The sequence below is a fragment of the Castor canadensis genome, chromosome X, assembly GCF_047511655.1.
Source record: "Castor canadensis chromosome X, mCasCan1.hap1v2, whole genome shotgun sequence".
Taxonomy (NCBI): Eukaryota; Metazoa; Chordata; class Mammalia; order Rodentia; family Castoridae; genus Castor; species Castor canadensis.
In genome coordinates, this window is record NC_133405.1 from 67439383 (window position 1) to 67461646 (window position 22264).

At 33.2% G+C, this 22264-nt stretch overlaps 1 protein-coding gene across 11 annotated transcripts in view; it reads left to right on the plus strand.

Annotated features, from left to right (window-relative positions):
• Chm (CHM Rab escort protein) overlaps nucleotides 1–22264 on the plus strand; it is a 178816-nt gene that overhangs the window by 144484 nt on the left and 12068 nt on the right. For 7 of the 11 annotated variants that reach the window (XM_074063038.1, XM_074063040.1, XM_074063042.1 and 4 more), the window contains 2 exons: nucleotides 13075–13173; nucleotides 18668–18828. The exons of 1 other annotated variant lie outside the window; for it this stretch is intronic. In XM_074063038.1, the coding sequence (XP_073919139.1) occupies nucleotides 13075–13173; nucleotides 18668–18828 (260 nt within the window). Of the gene's footprint in view, nucleotides 1–9241; nucleotides 9311–13074; nucleotides 13209–13455; nucleotides 13557–18667; nucleotides 18829–22264 lie in introns of those variants that run through there. 3 more of the 11 variants (XR_012444304.1, XR_012444305.1, XM_074063045.1) reach the window with 3 other exon arrangements.

A 22264-nucleotide genomic window follows, 5' to 3' on the forward strand; every position in this document is an offset into this window, starting at 1 on the left:
ACATGGTCATTCAATTTGACCATGTTTCTTTTTCCTTCATTTCTATAAAATCTTCATACCTTATTAAATATTTTGTGAAATTTAAACTACTTTTTCAAATTGCCTGTGACACACTAATCAGTGACTCCTGGTAAATCAGTCCCTCCTCGACTTCTTCCTTCTTTGTCATTTGGAGTCTGTTTCTGTTTGCTTGCTTGCTTGGTTTTTTTCATTTCTCTTTTCTTTCTTCCCTTTTTCTCTCCCTCCCTCCCTTCCTTCCTTCCTTCCTTCCTTTCTGTGTGCATATCTGTATGCTCTCAGCAAACATTTTCTTTCAGTTAACCAATTCAGAAAATTCTTGCTACTGTTTGGTAAGGACAAACTACATCTCTTGTGTTCTGTAGTCTCTTGCATTTCTTGTCCAAAATGAAGAACAGGACCATGGCTTACCATTTCTATCACTGGAATTTAAAACTGTGACGTTCATGTTTTCTTTTATAAGCAATATAATTATTTTATACATGCCTTGTACATTTCCTTGAGAGTTTGACATTATTTAATTTCTAATATATTTTCTAAGGGAAACACAAATATACAGTTGACATTTATGTATTTATCTTAGTAGCTTTCTCATATGAGTTATGCTTATCCATGGAATCACTATGAAAAAGCCAAAGAACTTCCCCTCATATCATGAAATTCTTCAGAGAGTAATGCTGTTTTGCAAGAAATAGTGGAAGAGTATCTATGCACTGTCCAGATACAGGAGATCACCACATTTTACCTACATTCCTTGGCAGCATGTATTAAAGCAGCGTATGATGTGGCAAACTTGTCTGATCTCTCCTTGCATTGCACACAAGGACTGTCAGTCAGCTGGGTAAAGAAATCTGATTTACTGTATAGATCTTCTTTAAGCCCACCATGAATAAAACTGAGCCAAAGAGAGCAAAATCCCTTCCAAGGTCGTATGGTGATATTTATCTTTGAAACACTTTAATAGTTCCACCAAGAAAGGGGATAGCCCTTTCTATTCATTATTTTATACAGTTCTTAACATGACACTGTGAAGTAGGCACTATTAGCTCCACTTTATCAATTAGTAATTTAAGACTTAGGGTATTTAATTAGATCATCTAAAATCACACACCTTAGTAAGTGGCAGATCTGAGATTGAAACACTTTTATCTGATTCATGGTACCCACAAGCCCACCACTATGCTGATGCTAAACATTAAAATAATAATAATGCTGCCCAAATGTACTTCTCTTTTTCTTGTCAATAATCATAAACATTGTGCCAACCCTATAACTATAAACTCTCTATCATACAATATAGAATATGTTCTAACATTCTATGATGATAGTCATTCAACAAATATTTATTGAGCTCCTACTAAATCCTTTGTGCCAGTTTCTATAAGAGAATTAGTGCTGTTATAATGATTCAGTGTTTATAAAGCATTTAAAATTATGCCTAAGGAAGAGAAGGAAAAAGTTAAATGCTAGCTGCTATTAATAGCAGGAAGAATAATAAGAATATATTGCTAATATACTGGATTATAGATAATTACCTATAGCAAAATATTATTCATTTTAACATTGCCATGTCGTGTATTGCCTTAGTGATTTTGTGAATACTGTTCCCTTACCTAGAGTGACATTGCCAGCCATTTGAATGGTTCTTCATCCTTTAAATCGCAATTTAGATATTATCACCTTTCCAAACCTATTCCCTGATTCATTCATGCACTTAGACTTTTGCTCCTGTGTTTAAATAGAACCCTGCACTTTCCTCTAGGGTAACATTTATTCAATTTTAATAATAATACTAGATAAGAGGTATTCAATACTTAGAATGTCCATGTGCTCAGATCAACTCAATAATTGTATATATTCATGGGATACAATGTGATATTATGCAAAATTGTTAATAGATTTTAAATGTTTTTACCACCAAAAAAGTGAGAAGTATATGCAGTGATGGAGTTGTTCATTAGCTCTATTTAACCATTCCATACTGGAAATATATGAATATTATTTTTTAAAGTGCTGTTTTCTAACTTTCAAGTTAAAAATTAAAGTTTATATGCACTAGCAAATGAAAAACAAAGAGATTTTAAAATACTTTATCTTCCTATGTCATAAAGCTGAAAAGAAAATTTATTTTAACAAGATTGGTTTTTTTTTAATTCTTATACCTAGTCCTAATGTTATGGGAGTAACTGTCTAGTTTGACTTCATAGGCAATTTAATGAAGACACTGATATTATGGAAAGACCACTGCCTCAAGAGTCTACAAAATTACATCAAATTAGTTATTTTGACCATGAACAAGTTTCTTAATTTATTTTATTTTGGTTTCTTCATCAGAAGTTTTTATTTATTTATTTAGTGGTGCTAGGGATTGAACCCAGGGCCTTGAGTATGCTAGGCAAGCTACATCCCCAGCCCAGAAATTTCTAATTCTTAATTAGAAATTAGCCTAAATGTTTTTGAAAGATTCCATCCCTCTAGGGTCCATATTTTTCATGCCACACTACAAGTTTGATAATGTATGATAGTATTTAAACAAAATGGCAAAGATCCTTTTACTTCTAAATCTCAAATCACCTCTAGCTTTCTCACTTGTTTCTACCCTATTTCTGCGATCTTTACTATAGCTTAACACTTTATAAATACAAACCCATTAGTATAGATAAATGGACTGGCTTTCTTTTTTTTTTTTTTCAGTCTCAATAGTAAGGCTTACACCAAAAAGACCGAAAGAGATAAGTTTGAATTCATTATTTATACTTTGCCTTTTTCCAGAGAAAAATAGATGTTCATGATTATGTTTAAATCCTTTATGCATTCAATCTGTCGTAACATGTTATTTTTAAAGTCCTTGTTAATAGTTGCAATAAAGTTAATGTTTGATATAATAAGTAAGGAGACTTAAGAAAGATACTAAGATAGAACCTCACATTTCTTATCATTCATTTGCTTTTATAACTCAATTAATGTTTGGCTTCTGTTTTTCTCCTTCCTTTTCTTATGCTTCAGGACTGTTCACAAATATTCGGGAGCAATTTGTAACTTGAACATTAAAGGTCTTTAGTGGTATATTTTCCTGCTTCTGCTCCATTTGAGAGTCATTGATGTCATAAGTAAAGTTGCTTGTTCTGTCTTAGTCTGTCTTCTAGAACAGAACTAGTCTGATAATATCACAAGGCTTTAAACCATTTTCTCCCTTTCTCTGGAAATTTTTTTCAGTTTCAAGTCAAAAAAAAAAAAAGAGAACATACCATGTGTTTATGTATCCAAACCTGTTCCAAGATCATTTATTTTTCTCTTTTGAAGCTTCTTAATTAGTTTATAATGCTAGCAATCATTCTCTTCCAGACTACTTGTAAATCTCTTTTAAGGGTTTTGTCTCTTCTCCTAAACCTTTTGAATAAAGTATATCCTGTACACAACAGAACATATTTTAAATTTTTACATAATAGTTTCTTTTCATAATTTAGAAATGTTTCAAAATTTAGAAACATAATTTAATTATTTTCCAGTTCAAACACAAACACCAAAACCTAAACATTCTGAATTTGATTGTTTGTGATGTATTTCATATATTTGTACTAATTATGATGTTGAACTGCAAATGATCATCCATTTGTTTATGGGTTGTAGAAATCAAAAAGTAAAATGATACATAAGAATAAATTCTAAATGTTGTATAAATTTTGTACATTTTTAAATCATTAACTTGAAATGGGTTTTGTTGTGACTTATTTACCCTACAGTTTCTTAAGATTAGTAGGCAATATATATTTAGACTTTAGTCCCCTTGGTTAAGTAATAGTGTGCCAGCTAAGTGGGACTAAGCACCTTCACTTGCTATAAAAATTGAGACTGTAATAATGAAATCATGAACTAAACTTACCATTCTTCCATTGGAAGAATCACTTGACAAATGTTGGCAACCACTGTTACTAATGCAGTTATACTTGAGTAAATCGCATATAATCAAAGTATATACCAATGAGACCGTGACTTGTATCCTTTCCTCAAAGGTAATAAAATGAAATTTCCAGGAAGTAAATGACACGAACGTTGTTGATTTAATGTTCAGTTGTTAAAGATGTAAAGATTTTAAGGATTTAAAGATTATTCACAAGTAAATTAGTTTGTATAAGATATACTTATTGCAAAGTTATTGTTTTTAGAGAAAAGATTAGAATTCTTTAGTAAAAATGTAAGTCTTTTGTACTTTTTGTAGTCTTTTTTAAAAAACTGGCAAATAATAATTGTGTATATTTATTGGATTCTTTGTAATGTTTTCAGCTGCCTATACATTGTAGAAGAATGCAATTGAACTAATTAAATTAACACATCCATCACCTCACCAATTTATTTTTTGTAGTGACAACATTAAAAATCTGTTCTTTTAGCAGTTATGAAATATATTATTAACTGTGGTCACCCTGAAGCTTGTTTACTCCAAACTAACTGAAACTTTGTACCCTTTAATCAACATGTTTGTTTTTCCTCCACCTCCCCCTAACCTCTAGTAACAAGTTTCTTCTTTGTTTCCAGAAGATCGACTTTTTTCAGTTTCCACATATAAGTGAGATCATACAGTATTTGTTTTTCTGTGCTTGACTCATTTCATTCCCCAGTTCCATCCATGTTATTGTGAATGTGTTTTAAGGATATATATACCATATTTATTGTATGATACTGAGAATTAAACATAGGATCTCACACATGCTAGTCAGGCACTCTACTACTGAGCCACACTCCCAGCTCATACTCTTTCTTTATTCATTCCTCTGGACACTTAGATTTTTCCATTTCATAGCTCTTGTGAATAGTGCTGCAATGAACATGGAAGTGTAGGTGTCTTTTTAACATAATGGTATAAATTCTTTTGGATACCCAAAAGAGGGATTGCTGAGTCATGGTGCATTTCACTTGGTATAGTTAATTTTTCATTTGCCATGTATATGTAATGTAATAGCCATATGTAATGTAAAGACTTTTTTCTTTCAACATGTTGCTGATATATGTATGTAATGTAAAGACTACAGCTATATGTAATGTAAAGACTTTTTTTTCTTTCCACATGTTACTGATCTCAAAGATATTTTCCTATTTAAGTCTGAGAAGATAAGTACATTTAACTTTGTCACTGGTCATCTCCTTCTCGCTAATGAAGGCTTTTTGTGAGTTATTTTTGAGCACATACTAAGTACTCACTTGCTGACTAATTGTGATTCTCAGTGTATCTTCACTTCTCTTCAGTATCCATTTCTCAAATCTGCCCATTCTTGAATTAAGCAAGCTTTACTTCCCAGTGAGAACAGGGTAGAAATTTGTGACCTTTTATAGGACTGACCTTTACTATGGTACTAATGATGTTGAGCGTTTTTTTCATAAAGTTATTGGCCCTGTGAATTGGATTTGACACTTACGTGCTCATTAAATATTAGCTTTTGCTTTAAATCTAATCACCACAGTTAGAACCATAAGAGTTATCGGGATGTGTTGTAGAATACAAGTGGATACCCTTGGAGATAGATGTTGGTGGATTGAGCCAGTAAGTGATTGTACTTCCTCTGTTTCAGAATAGTAACAGAAGCATCTAGCAGAAATCAACATATAGTATATATAAAGAACTGAAAAAGCTCAATAACAAAAAAATGATCTAATTTAAAACTATACAAATGGTATGAGTAGGCCCTTCACACAAAGAAAGAAATTCATGTTAGGTTCAGTGTAGGTCACAATAATCTATTATATATTTGAGTAGCTAGAAGACAGGAGCTCAAAGGCTGCAAACATAATATACTGATAAGATGAAAGCATTAATTAACCTGATTTGATCATTACATTTTATACATGTACTAAAATATACTGTATACCATAAATATGTAGAATTATTAAATGTTAATCAAATACTCAAAAACATGGTAAGGAGATGAAAATGACAACTATCCTGATTTGATCATTGCACATGCATACATGTATTATCACTGTACCTCATAAATATGTACAGTTACAATATTTCTTTTTAAAAATTCTGTTGCAGGGAAGCTTACTAATGAAACTAGAGATAATAAAAATGTCTCAGGTAATTTGATAAATGAATTTTCATTACTGTAGAAAGACAGGAAAGTTTTAAAAGCTGTTTAGAAATCCTTGTGAGTAAACACTGTTCAGTAACACATCACTTATATAGTACCTTTAGTGTGCTACAGCCTCTACAAATGCATTCTTCAGATAGCTGAAATATATTATTTTAGAACTAAAATTTTATTTTAACAATTTTTAATAATTATCTTTCTAGCACATATGCCCTTGCCATCCTTTATTCCTTGCAATGTAGAAGTATCATGAACATTATTTATTATGTTCCATTATAATCCAGTGGTGCCCTTGAGGCCTATTGAAGTGTTTAGACGTATTTGCTCCTGTGCTAAATGATCCTATATTGTGCTGTTGTCATTTCTTTTGTCTACATTTTATATGTCTTCCTCCTTTCCCTTTGTCAGGCTATTTTCCTGCATCTAGCAGAATGCCCTTTCTGGCAGCACGTTCTACTGACCTTCCTTTCTTCTTATTTGTTAGTCATAATCTACAGAGGGCCAGAAAACAAGGTATCTAAGTTTGTTAAAATTTCCTGTAATATTAATATAACTAAGTTCTCAATGAGTGGTTATATTAGTCAGTGGGCATTGTAATATCCACTTTGGGTACTAAAAAGCCTTTTTTTTAGGAAAGGAAGACAGGTTTTTGGCTGTATACAAAAAGAACTCCAGAGGGATATAACTCAGTGGTACAGTGCTTGCCTTCCATGCACAGGGCCCTGGGCTCACCAGCACCACAAAAAAACCAAACAATAAAAATCCTGTGGTTAAATGAGATATGACTATAATTGTAAAAAAACAGAAGCCAATATTGCTCAAGTTGTATTTTGACAGACTGATAGGAAATCACTTTTCTTTACTAATAACGCACTTTTCTTTTAAAAAAAATCTGGGTTAACCTAGTTATTATCTATTTTGAAGTAGTCAAGTTCCATTTTTTATAAATCTATAAATCATCTTAAATTCCCCTCCCCTCACCTAATTTGGTTTAAGTTACTGAGATTATTAAATATTTGAAATTATTTATTGTGTTTTGCAAAGCTATACAATTCATATTTTTCAGTTTATCTTTCAGGACATACTTTACATATTTTCTACTCATCTTTTCTAATACGTTAAATGAATTTAAAATAGGATTTATTTTCTCTTAAAACCATTTGTAAATCAACAAAACATCATTTCTGAAACCCTTCTACCTGACATTCAATTTCGTGTTCATTGTAGATCTTATTCATATACTGGACAGCTTGAAATCTTTTTCCATACATAGTAATGAGATATTAACCACTACTTTGTTCTAGGATTTGATGGTAGAAGAAGTTATTTACCTGTGATATGATTATAAATTTATGAATTTATTACAGATAATAATGAACAATTCCAGATTTTATATAGATACTTGTTTATATACTCTTCTGTTTTTACTTTTTTTGGGGGGAGTACTGAGGCCTGAACTCAGGGCCTTCACCTTGAGCCCCTCTACCAGCCCTATTTTTTTTGTGAAGGATTTTTCAAGATAGGGTCTTGCAAGCTATTTGCCTGGGCTGGCTTAGAACCATGATCCTCCTGATCTCTGCCTCCTGAGTACCTAGGATTCCAGGCATGAGCCACCGGTGCTTGTTTTTACATTCTTGTTAAGAAACTATTATATACCTTTCATAAACGTGAGTTTACATAATGATTTAAAATAATTTTAGTGCCTTTTAAAATTGCTGTTGAAAATGGAATATTTTAAATCTTTACTAGTGTTGTCTTGAAGCACAGATTTTATTTTGTAAGTAAACTGATTAGTGCTCTTGGATTGATGGTCTTTTTTTCTTAAAATCTGATGTGAAAGTACAAGTTGACTCTCAAGTTTTTCATGGCTAGATTTAAAATCTAAATCGTATGACATATGTTGTCAAACTCAGTTCTTCACTTGGTACCATAAAGAAAATGGTTTTTTTTTCTGACCTTTTCTGTTTTATGCACACAATCATATATTTTTGCTTGTGCTATATTATATAAATTACATTTGGTCTTTACGCATACGTGAAAGACAAGTTATGAGTCACATCAATCTATATATGCATCAATTGTGGATTTTTAGTTAGGTTGTACAACAAAACACACTTTGTTGATTTGCGTGTACATCAAGTTTTTAAAAGCATTTATAACAGTTTTGTCTACTTGTATAGACTGAATGACTGCAGTGTGTGGTAACCTCAGAAGCTTGAAGAATAGATTTCTTACCTTTGTCAGCAAGCGTTTACTTAAGTTTTATATTCATGCTTATAATGCTATCAGTTTTGGAGTTAAAATCTGTCATCATTGCAAGAATTATGGCTATGAGTAAAGAGTTAGCTTCATAAAACTTTAAGCTAGTAGAGGTCTTGCAAATGAGATGATCCCACCCCTCCTATTTAGTCATGAAGCTACTGAGGCTGGGGAAATAACTCAGTTGGCCATGCCAATACAGAGAAGTAAAACTAGACCCACATAATCATTTTACATTTTCTACATATCCTGTTCTATCACTCTGCTGCTATACCTTAGATTTTTCACTTTTATATGTGCTCATCTATATACTTTTGAATGGAAATCTCATTATATTTCAAAACAGTAATTTGAAAGAGAGATCAACAATCTATGCCTCATTTTGGTAAAGTAGCTAAGTTATTTCTAGTCTTGTGTTCAGTGATTTCTGACTTCAAAATTTCAGATGCTGCTTTTCAGTCATGCTGATTGTGACCAGCACTTCATTTATCAATGTTTTTCAAGGGTGATGCTTAGATTATGGGAATTAAATCTTGCTTTGAACTAAGGTTTCTTTAATGTTAATGCAAATCTAAGTGTATTGCCATTGGAGAAATTGTGATAAAGAATACACTGTGTTACCATTTTAGCCAAGAAATCCTTTAAGCAGTTAATAAATGAAGTAAAGGGAACATAGCTTATAAATGATACAGTTAGGATTTAATTTTTTTCAGTCAATTATAATCTCTCATGATTCCTGTGGGAAATGTTCCCATTCCTGTTGCATATTCCACAATCTTAGTAATAGTTGTAATTGATGATAATGAAATGTAATACTTTTAGGAATGCATTTGTCCTGCGTGATCTAATTTGTGGTCATTATTCACCTTTTTCTTGAGTGAATTAATTCTGTGGAGAAAAGTTAAAGTTACGCGATGCAAAGAAATGTTTCACATGGAGAGTTAAAGGTTAGTAGATATGTGACAATATGTCGTGCAGGTTTGTTTTGAATTTGTCTTTTTATCTTAATGTTTTCCAATGTTTTGCTCATATACCTCTTGAACCCTTCTAAGTTGCCATATATGATTGCTCATCAGAAAGCCCAAATAATTGCTAAGAATATAATTTCTAACATTTAAAATTTTTGTAGTACTAAAACTATAGCATCATTCTTTGAAATGTGTTCAATGGAATCTAAGTAGCAAGAATATTTGATATCCAACTTCATCCGTTTTTTAAAAATGAATGGATATATAATTTTTAAAAATTCCATGGGGTAGTAAGCTTCTAAGTATTAAGTTTCTCTTTTGGATTGAGTAATTAATGTAATTATGATTTGTACAAAATGAATTCACTTACCATAAATGTTATGATTTTGAAAAATAATTACTGAGCACAAGAAGTAAAATGTATTGAAATGCCTAGAGTTGAACATTTAGAAAATTACTCTGTTATCCTTACTATACCTTGTGAAAGTCTTTGTATATTCTTGTGTATTTTCTACTTTGAAGAATTCTGACTTAAATGACTGGCTGTGCCTTCTGCAGATTATTACAATCATATAATATCATTTAGTGACTCGGAATAGGCATTCTGCACATTCGAATTCCAAGTCTTGAGTCCCAGCTCTTCCTTTTTCTAATTGCACAACTTGGGGGAAACTGCTTCATACCACCATCTGCCTGTTTTCTCATTGGTAAAATGATAACTGCTGTTGCACAAATGAAATGAAAGAGTAGTTCTAACTAGAATAGTGTAGAATAACGATACATGCATCTTAACTGTGTAGTCAACTGTAGTTTTTTTTATCGTTTTTACATTAACTTACATGTGTATACATTATTTGGGCCACACACACTCACACACCCATACACCCAGCCACCTCTAGGCAGAACATGTTCTGCTCTCTTATTCTCCGATTTTGTTGAAGAAAAAAACATATAAGACAAAAAGAAAAGCGTAGCATTTTTGCTAGTTTGAGATGAAGATAGCTATACAGGGAGATTTCTTGTGTTGATTCCATGTACATGTGTATTAACAACCCTAATTGATTTCATCTCACCCAGACCTCTTTACTACTTCCTAGTCCCCTTCCCATAGTGGCCTCTGCCAGTTTAAGATTACTATATTCGCTCCTATACAATGAGCATATCAAACACATTCAAGCTTTTGGTTTCCTTCCCTTGTTTTTGTGGTACTAGGATTTGAACTCAGGGCCTTGCACTTTCTAAGCAAGTGCCCTCCCACTTGAGCTATGCCTCCAGCCCAAGAAAAATGGTTTCTAAAGCTTGTGCCCTGCAAAGGATTTACAAGGTATAAAGATTAAGAATGTACCTTTTTAAGTAATCTGAATTTTAAAAATAACACAGTCAAAAATCTCTCAATAGAAAAGCAAAAAGGATTCAGAGAAACATACGGAAGGAGGTGACCTAGATAACAGGAAAAGCAGGATGTGTAGAAGGGAAAAACATTGTTCAAACCTTAATATTTTGATCTGTTAAAAATGTGGCATGTAAGTAAAGATAACAGGATTCAGATTATGAATGTCTGCCTTTCTAAGCATTACTATAAAATTCATTAGTCTAAGATGGTAATCTGACTTTACTACTAGAAATTTGTGCTAGCATTTCCTAATCTGAATGGTTATGTTGTCAGGAAACAAGAATATCCTTGCGTTAGTGTCCTTCATGTATGTGTGTAGTATTTATTATATTATAAATACCATATTATATATATATACTTAAATATATCCTTTTTTATAGAGCCAATAATTTAGCCAGTAGGATCTTTTTCAAAATATATTCTTATTTGTGTTCATGTTCACCTGCTTTTTCCCTAGTAAATATTAATTGAATAGGAAAAACTAGAAAATTGATTACATTGACATGAAAATTGGCACTTTGTGACATGAGAGGCAGGACAATTGTTCCTACATATTCCATCAGAAATTTCTGACCTTTGTAATTGCATACTCTGGTTAATTCTTAATTATCTAGGAAATTTAAATCCCATCCCCACCAAAAATTATATTTGAAAATTTTAATTGGAAATAATTTGGTTATAAAATTTGTTATACCTTTTGAAAAAATTCATACCATACCTCCTACAAATCCAAAATCCAATAAGGATAATTGTTAAATTCATGTAAAAACAATTCTTAAGTATTTCTCTTATTAGACTGTAAATAATTCAGGAACCATCCTATAATATCACTTTAGTGAAATGGAAAGAGGAACTACAAAATTTGATTTTAGTTCACATGTCTATTAAGAATCTCTCAATTTATTCTTATATATTTTAGAGTAGTTGAATATGGAAAGAATGTTTTATTAATTTGTCCTTAGTTGTACAGTCATGGGTTTCATAATGACACTTTCATATGTGTGTATAATACTTTGATCATATTCACCCCTCTCTATTACCCTTTTTCTTCCCCTCCCCCTTCTTCCCTTCCACATTCCCCTTTTACTTTCATGTCTTTTTTCTCTTCATAAAAGAAAAACCATGAAATACTTGTCTTTGTGAGACTAGCTGATTTTACCATGATGATCTTCAGTTCCATCCATTCTGCAGACCACATAATTTCATTCTTCTTTATGGCCTAATAAAACTCTATTGTATGTACAACATTTTTTATCCATGGAATGAATTTTGATAATGAGAACTTGTTCTGATGTTGGCTTCCATCATAAAACTTGAACTATCTTCCCAGGGTTAAAAATTTCTGTTAGTCTAAAATAAACTACTGGAGAAGAAGTGGATCTACCTTTCTACTGGTGCAGTAGGGCAGAAATTTCTCAGTACTCTCTCTTCTCTAATACATTCTTTCTGCCATTATTTTATCCCATGATAAGCAAGACCTTTCTTTTATGCATAGGCCTTTAGGAGTTCTTAACAGGCTACAACATTTCATTTCTGTGAAGAGCCTTTTTTGTACATGATATTCTCTAACCTAATCATTGTCCAAGGACCAGGCCCCATGAACTTGTAGACTATTTTGACTGGAGCCATTTTATAGACTTCCATGTATATATTCAAACTAAACCAACAATGTTCCCCCAAAACGTTTTTAGATAATCCTGGAATGAACATGAATAGGTAATGAATAGGTAATTTGTTGTTAACTTATAAGCATTTTGTATATAAATGGGTTCTTCCATGTGAAGGATAGGAAGTATGTTCTGTCAAGTTAATAAATATTCCACTTTTTGTCTTTGGGAAAGGAGCAGTGACACTGAATTTCACTATGTAGTCTGGGCCGATCTTGCATTTGCTGTGTAGCCCTGGCCCCAACATCATCTTGCCTTGGCCTCCTGAGTGCTGAGAACTCTACTACCACTCCCATGGTGCTAGGGATCAAACTCAGGTCCTTGTGCATGCTAGCTAGCTATATTTTTCTTAAGCAATTATTTTTTTTCCTTTTTCCATCTTGTTTAGGAATTCTCTTTTTGTGAATAAATTTTTCTTAAGCTTTTCTACTCTGTTTTACAAAATAAATCTTAATTGCCACTTTATCATTGGGTCTTAACTGTGATTTCTTATACCTATCAGTTAATATATTTTAGCTACTTAATGTCTAACATAATTAGGGATTTTACATGTCCCTTGTAAAATCATTGAAGTCAGGAGCCATGATTTGCTCACCTGTTACCCTTGATACCAACTTAATGCCTTGAATATCAGTTAAATAGAGTTGTGATAAACAGGAAATCAAAATATTATTTTTTTACAGATTTGGTTCATTTGACTTGTACGTCTTCCAAAACAGCAAGACAAGATTTAGAACCAATTGTACAGAAGTTGTTTACTCCATTTACAGAAATGGAGAATGGTAAGAAAAATAATTGGTGATTTCATCGTGGAAAGGTAATGTAACTGTCATAGTCCTCTTACATAGCTCATGAAGGTTGCTACAACCTGAACTGAAGTATGATGTATTTGGCAACAGCTCTCACGTGTTTTTCTAAGAAAGTTGACCACAGTGTTTTACTCTCCGGTGTTAAAGGAAAAAATCGTGCATATGTGCACACAGAAAAAAGACTGTAAGAAAGTTTTTCCATTAATTTTGGTAGGATTATTGGAAGTTTATCTTATAATTTTCTTCATTTTTCAGATTTTTTAAAAGAGCACATGTTCCTTTATCAAAAAGTTACCTTCCTTTAAGAAAACAAGTTTGGTTCAACTGATAGAAGATTAAAATATTAATTAGCAAATGTAAGGATCCTTCCTAATTAATAATTGTCTTTTAATGCACAGAATGCTAGTGTTATGATAAATACTTAGCTCTTGAAAGTATGCATGTTTCTTATTCATGACAGAAAGCCTGTATTCTACCATGAATTTTTAAATGTTTCCCCCACACACATAATAGGCTAGCTCTTGTAGCTGTGAATGTAACAAATATGGTGTGTTTTGTATGTAACCAAACAAAAATTAACCTGATGGCCAGGTGCCAGTGGCTCATGCCTCTAATCCTAGCCTGTAATCCTCCTGAGGGAGAGATCAGGAGGATTACAATTCAAAGCCAGGAACTAGGATCAATATAATTAATTTCTTTGCGAGCCCTATGAATAAAATCCTCCAATCTTATTTCACTTTAGTGTAAATTTTAATTTGTTTCTATAAAGAAACAAATTTTCTTAATTTGAAAGTTCCATATAAATGTTTTGATTATTGTTTAAAAAATCAATTTCTAAGTTTTGATTAGTATTCCTAAATGTAATATGGAGTCATAGTTTTATCTTTTGTCTTTAATTATATATCTCTACCTTGCTTATAAAAACTGTGACCTTCTTTGTCATTTCTGAAATTTTTCACAATATCTCTGTTATAATTTCATTATGTGATGGTCTCAACACACTAAACTTGAATATTATATCATTATTTTTAAATGCATTTAACTTTCTGTTTTAAAAAATCAAGCTACAGGAAATTATGTGTTCATTACTTAGCATCCTCTAGCCATTTTAGATTTTTTAAAGATTAATCTTAATGGTTAAAGTGATCCCATTTTAAAATGATATACTGTTTAGAATCTGAGTGAAATTCTTTAGTAAGAACTATGTGCTCAGATGGGTCTTCAGGTGCACTGAGACACTAAAAAGCTAGTTTTCAATGACACATATGGCTTTTTATCATCAGGATGAGGTAGTGGTCATATTTTAATTAAAATGTCAGAACAAATACTGTTCAAGTTATTGAAAATGAATCACCAGATAAAGTGAGCACTGGGCCATGGCAGGTCAAAGAGGCAAAGTCACCTGGAGAAGGGAACTCAATTCATTTTCCTGCCCAAATGAGGAGGAATTATAAGCAATCTGAACTTTTAATACATTAAAGGATATTCTTCTCTCTAGCAAAAGCCTATATTTTCACAGTTTGATGGCTTTTACTATGTTTCAATTGTTTGACAATCATATGAAACCTTAATCCTCATAGTATTGTAAATTATTTTCTGTAAAACATTTAGTAAAGAAATAACATCTTTTGACCTTATTTTCTTTTTCTTTTTGAATTCTACATTCTATATGGTACATTATATGCCTTTGTGAAAATCAGCGTAACTACCTTACAAAGAAGCTCATTTTTTAAAATAAAAGATGATATTCTCTTTTCAGCAACAGTACTTCTTTTTTTTAAACATTTTTATTTGTATATGATAGTTATACAAGGGGTTTCATTGTGACATTTCGATATATACATTATATAGAATGTTATACCCTGGTTTAATATATGGAATATTATACCCTAATTTGATTCATCCCCTTCATTATTCTCTCTTCTACCCCATTTCCCTTCTTAAAGTGACTTCAACAGGTCCATATTCACACATGTATAGAAAGTATATCAACCAAATTCACCTTCCTTTACTCCTTCTCCTCCCATTAGTGCCCTCCACTTAACATGACCTGTTTTACATTCCTGTCCTTTATTGCTTAAGTGTCTGTTCATTGTTCAGTGGGGGTTTTGCCTTGGTATTTTACCTGTATATATATATTGTGCTTAAGTCAATTTAACCCCCTCCACTACTCTTCCTCACCCTGTTCCTCCTACCCTATATTGTTAACAGTTTTCAGAGTTCTGATATGCTCTGGTTCAACAAGCATCATACTAATACTTCAAACACATATCTGCCAGCTTCTTTTAAAGACATGAGAGATCTCTAAACTCTCCTCTACTTCTTATTCCAAAGAAATATCAGATGTGTATGTCTATGTTTCAAGTGCTTGATTCTGCAGATGAGAAAATGACTAGATTGCTTACCATTCATATATCATTGATATTTGCAGACTCCAGAATATCCTTGGAAGTACTGAGAGAGACTTATTAAAAAGGAAAGAGAAAAAGAAAGAAAAAAAGGATAAGAGTGAACATGTGCCAATCTCACTAGTAGAACTATCCTGAATAGTTTTTTTATTTTACCCAGAAAACTGTGATTTTCAATATAAATTAAAGCAAGGTTTTCATTAGTAGTATATCTTGAAAGGTCTAAAATGTCGTATCATCACTACATCATCTGGTTTTCCTTTTCCTATGCATGATTCGTAGTTACTTCATTGCATCCTATTCATTTCTTTCTGTCTCAAAGAACAGCACTTCCTATAACCTAACTCCCCTCATAGATGTAATTTGAAGTCAGTAGCTATAAGGAAATTCAGTTTTTGTTGAGCTATGAAAACAAATGTCTTATCTTAATGCCTTTTTTTAAATTTTTGCTGTGTTTTCTGTCTAGACTCAATCAGGGCTACCTGAACGTGAACTAAAACAACTTATCCAAAATAATTTACTCTTAATTTACACATGACATGAAACTCTGTACCATTTTGTGCTTTTATTTGGTTTGCCATGATTGGTTTTCTTCTGCCCAAGATCTTTTTCTGTTACTTCCTCAATCCTTCACACTGTTAACTGAATGAAATGAGCTATTGCAGAAAAGCAATTCTATTCTTGGCAACTTATGATATACACCTAGCCAAAGCTCAACAGCTTTAACATTTTTTTGACAATTGTGTACTTCACAACTACATGCTATTTTTCCATCTGCCTATCTGCCTTCCCACTGACCTCAAAGAAAAGATGAAGCAATTACACATCTCTTTGAAAGTTTTAAGGTCAAAGCTTGATAGCTCCCTTGCATCCAGAGCATTTATCTTCTGCCTTTGTCAACTTTCACCCTCTGCATAGTTTCTTGTCAAAGCTTCAGCCTCTATGAAATCTCTTTCCTATAATCTGTTGGATTATTCATTTCCCCTGACTTTTATTGGATAAAAGCCCTCCTCCTACCTGAAACTTCCATGAAGTATATGATAAGCTCTCATAGTATATGTTTAGATATGGGCTGGGCAATATTAAAGGCAGACATGATAACTAGGCATGGCATCCCCAGGTTCTCAACAAGTAGGGGGAGAAAAATCACAAGTTCAAGGCCAACACCAGAAAGGGCTGGGGACATAGCATACACAAGGGCTTGGGTTCATTCCCAAGCAACTCATGCACATGCACAAGCACAAGCACACAAATAACTTTATACTGTAATCCATTTCTCTTCATTGCTTCCCAAATCTGGAATCACATAGCATAGGCAGTATCTTTAAGTAAATTCCCATAAAGTTTAGTGAAAATTAGACTCACCAGTCAGTAAGAGCCATATGGTTTTAACTATGAAATACCAGTTATTTATGTTCTTTTATTTTGTCAACTATAGGTTTGGCTACGTGATATAACCTACATAAAGTTAGTAGTACCTTAGACTTGTACATATTAGCATTAGAAAGGAACTCCTTAAGAGATTACTTTTTCCACTCCGAGTTTCTTTATCTTATCACACTGATAATTATGGGTTATTCAGGATGAACTAGAAAAAATAATTATTTGGTATTCCTGCAGTGGAGATATTTTAAATTAAATATAATAAAGTCTTACTTATCCTGAATTGGGGAATGTAGGACATTTTTGTTAATTGAATATAGTAATTATCTGAAAATTTCTCAGCATTGATTACCAATTTAACAATAACAGTAATTAGCTAAATATACTTTTGCATCTTTGTGATTCACAAAGTACCTCATAGACTTGAGTAACCATCTTAAATATCCATTATTATCATTGTACAGAGTTTGAATTTTTGTTCAGATTCAGGCTAGAAAAAAGTCTGTAGTCAATAAGTGTATAAACAGCAATATTTTCTGTCTTCAAACAAAGAAAATTTAATTATAGCATTTTTTAAACAAGAGAAGCAGAAATTACCAAGATAGTAATAATAGGCTTTAGGAATTCAGGTTAATAAGGTTACACCTTTTTATAAACACATCATACTTTGGTTATGCTTGAAAACTGGATTAAAATCAATTCAAAAATTATTTATTGAACATCTCTTGTGTACTAGGCCCTGTATTAATGAACAACAACAAAAAATGGTAGAGTAGTAAGAACTAAATACCTCATTTGTATGACCCTAACTCTTATGTCACTGCCTAACATGCATGACAGATGCTTGTGGTTAAGTGAGAGAACATGTGCTCAAAATGGCATTGTATAATACCTTGTTTTTATTGTTTGTTGGTTCCTATTGGCAAAGCATTAGAATGTGCATTGGAATATCAAAGTTTCAATCCAGTACATGATAATTTTAATAATAGCTTTACAGATATATCACTCATATTCTATATGATTTCCCCAAAGAATAAGATTCAGTTTTTTAAAAAATATATGGACAGAACTGTTCACATATCTCTACAGTCCATTTTAGAACATTTCCAACCCCCCCAAAAAATCCATTTCCATCTCCTTTAAAAAAAGAAACCCCACATAAATAGTCACTCTCCATTTGACACACATCCTACTCCCTCTGCTCTCCACGCTCTAGGTAACCACTAATTCTTTCTATAGATTCACTTATTCAGAACATCTCTTATGTGTATACTATTAGCTTACCATATAATTTACCAAGTTGATTTGTTCATTGAAACACAAAGTTTAATTAATATCCTTCTACTTCATTGGGATAAGGTATGGATGAATGTGATTGGAAGATCTTTGATAATAGTGAGAAGATAGAACAAAATCCAAGGGAGCATGACTAAAGCCAAATCAAATTACCTATTGAAAATAACTTTTTAAATCTAACTTGTTTTAGGTTGAAAAGCCATCGTTGCTTAGAATATATTATGCCTATATTAGAGTTTATAGATGCACATTTGCTAATTGTTTGTATACAAAGCTCTGATTTACTGTAATGTCTAGCTATGACCTTATTGGTATATGTTGTATTAATTGATAGGCTCATTGTGTTTTAGAATATAAATAAAATATATTTTTACATTTAGAAAATGAACAATTTGAAAAGCCAAGAATCTTATGGGCCCTCTACTTCAATATGAGAGACTCTTCAGACATCAGTAGGAGCTGTTATGATGATTTACCATCCAATGTTTATGTCTGCTCTGGCCCAGACTGTGGTTTAGGAAATGATAATGCAGTTAGACAGGTAAGACTCTTGGTGTTTCTCAGTTTTGTATTGAAATGCTGGTGTGGTAGGGAAAGTGAGGTTTTCTATGAACTACAAAACTACTTTAAACATATTTCACTTCCTTTGTATATAATGATAAATTATAACAGATTATTTATGAGTTAATTGTGAGAATAAGGATGGAAAATGTTAGAAATATATATTCACAAAAATGAATGTATAATGCCATTTTTCTACGGGAATAATGCTTCTAATAAAAACAGTGGACTATCAGTGTAATATTTTAAAATACACAGACTTTTTTCCTTGATAACTTGAGTCATTTAAAGAAGGGTATAAATAGTAAAGCATATAAAATGTAATTCTACAGTGGTCTTACTGCATTAATATTCTTGGAAAATAATGAATAACATAGTTTTTCACAATTAACATGATGACATTAATGTTTTTCCGCAAGCCAGTGTTCAAGTCAGTGTTATAAGATTATAGCTATTTAGGAGTATGGTATGTCCAAGTGGAGATTTGTGACAGTGTTCCTGGGCAGGGCTATGAAGAGATATAAGTTGTCAAAAGTGAACTATGATTCCATTAAGCATAATATACAAATACACTTTGGCAGGAAAAATAACTCAGAAGATATTTTTTCTCTTTATTCATATATTCATATGTACATACATTGTTTGGGTCGTTTCTCCCCTCTAACCCCTGCCCCCACCCTATCCCTCCTACCCACTTTGCTTCCAGGCAGAACCTGTTCTGCCCTTTCCTCCAATATTGTTGAAGAGAACATAAGCAATAATAAGAAAGACAAAGCGTTTTTGCTAGTTGAGATAAGGGTAGCTATACAGAGAGATTCCTAGCATTGCTTCCATGCACAAGTATATTACAACCCAAATTGATTCATCTCTACCTGACCTCTTTACTACTTCCTGGTCACCTTCCCATATTGACCTCTGTCATTTTAAGGTTACTGTATTAGTTCCTCTGCAGTTGGGACATCAAACACTTCCAAGTTTTGTGTTTCCTACCTATCCCCATTCCTCCCATATGTGCTCTACACTTAGTGTGTGACCCAAGTCCAGCAACATTGCTGCATTTGCACTAGATCTAAAGTCCACATATGAGGAAGAACATATGGTCTTCTGAGCCTGGCTAACCTCGCTCAGGATGATGTTCTCAGTTCCATCCATTTACTTACGAATGATAAGATTTCATTCTTCTCCATGGCTGAGTAAAACTCCATTGTATATAAATACGACATTTTCTTAACCCATTTGTCAGTAGTGGGGCATCTTGGCTGTTTCCATAACTTGGCTATTGTGAATAGCACTGCAATAAACATGGGTGTGCAAGTGCCACTGGAGTAACCTGAGTCACTTTCCTTTGGGTATATCCCTAGCAGTGGGATTGCTGGATCATATCTCTGTTTAGTTGTTTAAGAAGCCTCCATATTTTTTTTATTTTTATTTTATTCATATGTGCATACAATGTTTGGGTCATTTCTCCCCCCTTTCCTCCACCCCCTCCCTTACCCCCTACCCCCTCCCTCTCCCCCTACCCCCTCGCTACCCAGCAGAAACTATTTTTCCCTTATCTCTAATTTTGTTGAAGAGAGAGTATAAGCAATAATAGGAAGGACCAAGGGTTTTTGCTAGTTGAGATAAGGATAGCTATACAGGAAGTTGACTCACATTGATTTCTTGTGCATGTGTGTTACCTTCTAAGTTAATTCTTCTTGAACTAACCTTTTCTCTAGTTCCTGGTCCCCCTCTCCTATTGGCCTCAGTTGCCTCAAAGTATCTGCTTTAGTTTCTCTGTGTTGAGGGCAACAAATGCCATCTAGTTTCTTAGGTGTCTTACCTATCCTCATACCTCCCTTGTGTGCTCTCGCCTCATCATGTGATCAAAGTCCAATCCCCTTGTTGTGTTTGCCCTTGATCTAATGTATGCATATGAGGAAGAACATACATTTTTTGGTCTTTTGGGCCAGGCTAACCTCACTCAGAATGATGTTCTCCAATTCCATCCATTTACCAGCGAATGATAACATTTTGTTCTTCTTCATGGCTGCATAAAATTCCATTGTGTATAGATACCACATTTTCTTGATCCATTTGTCAGTAATGGGGCATCTTGGCTGTTTCCATAACTTGGCTATTGTGAATAGTGCTGCAATAAACATGAGTGTGAGGTGCTTCTGGAGTAACCTGAGTCACATTCTTTTGGGTATCTCCCCAAGAGTGGTATTGCTGGATCATATGGTAGATCAATGTTTAACTTTTTAAGTAGCCTCCAAATTTTTTTCCAGAGTGGTTGTACTAGTTTACATTCCCACCAGCAGTGTAAGAGGGTTCCTTTTTCCCCGCATTCTCGCCAACACCTGTTGTTAGTGGTGTTGCTAATGATGGCTATTCTAACAGGGGTGAGGTGGAATCATAGTGTGGTTTTAATTTGCATTTCCTTTATTGCTAGAGATGGTGAGCATTTTTTCATGTGTTTTTTGGCCATTTGAATTTCTTCTTTTGAGAAAGTTCTGTTTAGTTCACTTGTGCATTTCTTTATTGGTTCATTGATTTGGGGGGAGTTTAGTTTTTTGAGTTCCCTGTATATTCTGTTTATAAGCCGTTTGTCTGATGTAGAGCTGGAAAATATTTTCTCCCACTCTGTGGGTAGTCTCTTCAATTTAGAGACCATTTCTTTTGTATAGAAGCTTTTTAATTTTATGCAGTCCCATTTGTCCATCCTTTCTCTTAGTTGCTGAGCTCCTGGAGTTTTATTGAGGAAGTCCTTGCCTATACCTATTAGTTCCAGAGTATTCCCTGCTCTTTCCTGTACTAACTTCAGAGTTTCATGTCTGATATTAAGGTCCTTGATCCATTTTGAGTTGATACTAATACAGGGTGATAAACATGGATCTAGTTTCAGCTTTTTTGCAGGCGGAGAACCACTTTTCCCAGCATCATTTGTTGAAGAGGCTGTCTCTTCTCCATCGTACGTTTTTGGCACCTTTGTCAAAAATAAGGTGGGCATAGCCATGAGGATTCATACCCGGGTCCTCTGTTCAGTTCCACTGGTCTTCATGTCTGTTTTTGTGCTAGTACCATGCTGTTTTTATTGCTGTTGCTTTGTAATGTTGTTTGAAGTCAGGTATTATGATACCTCCAGCATTGATCTTTTTGCTGACTATTGGCTTGACTATTTGCAGTTACTTGTGTTTCCAAATGAACTTTAAGGTAGATTTTTCTGTCTCTGTGATGAATGTCATTAGGATTTTGTTGCGAATTGCATTGAACGTGTAGATTGCTTTTAGTAGTGTAGCCATTTTTACTATGTTGATTCTACCAATCTATGAGCACGGGAGAGCTCTCCAACTTCTCTACTCTTCCTCAGTCTCTTTCTTCAGGGGTTTGTAGTTCTCCTTGTACATGTCATTCACATCCTTTGTTAAGTTTAC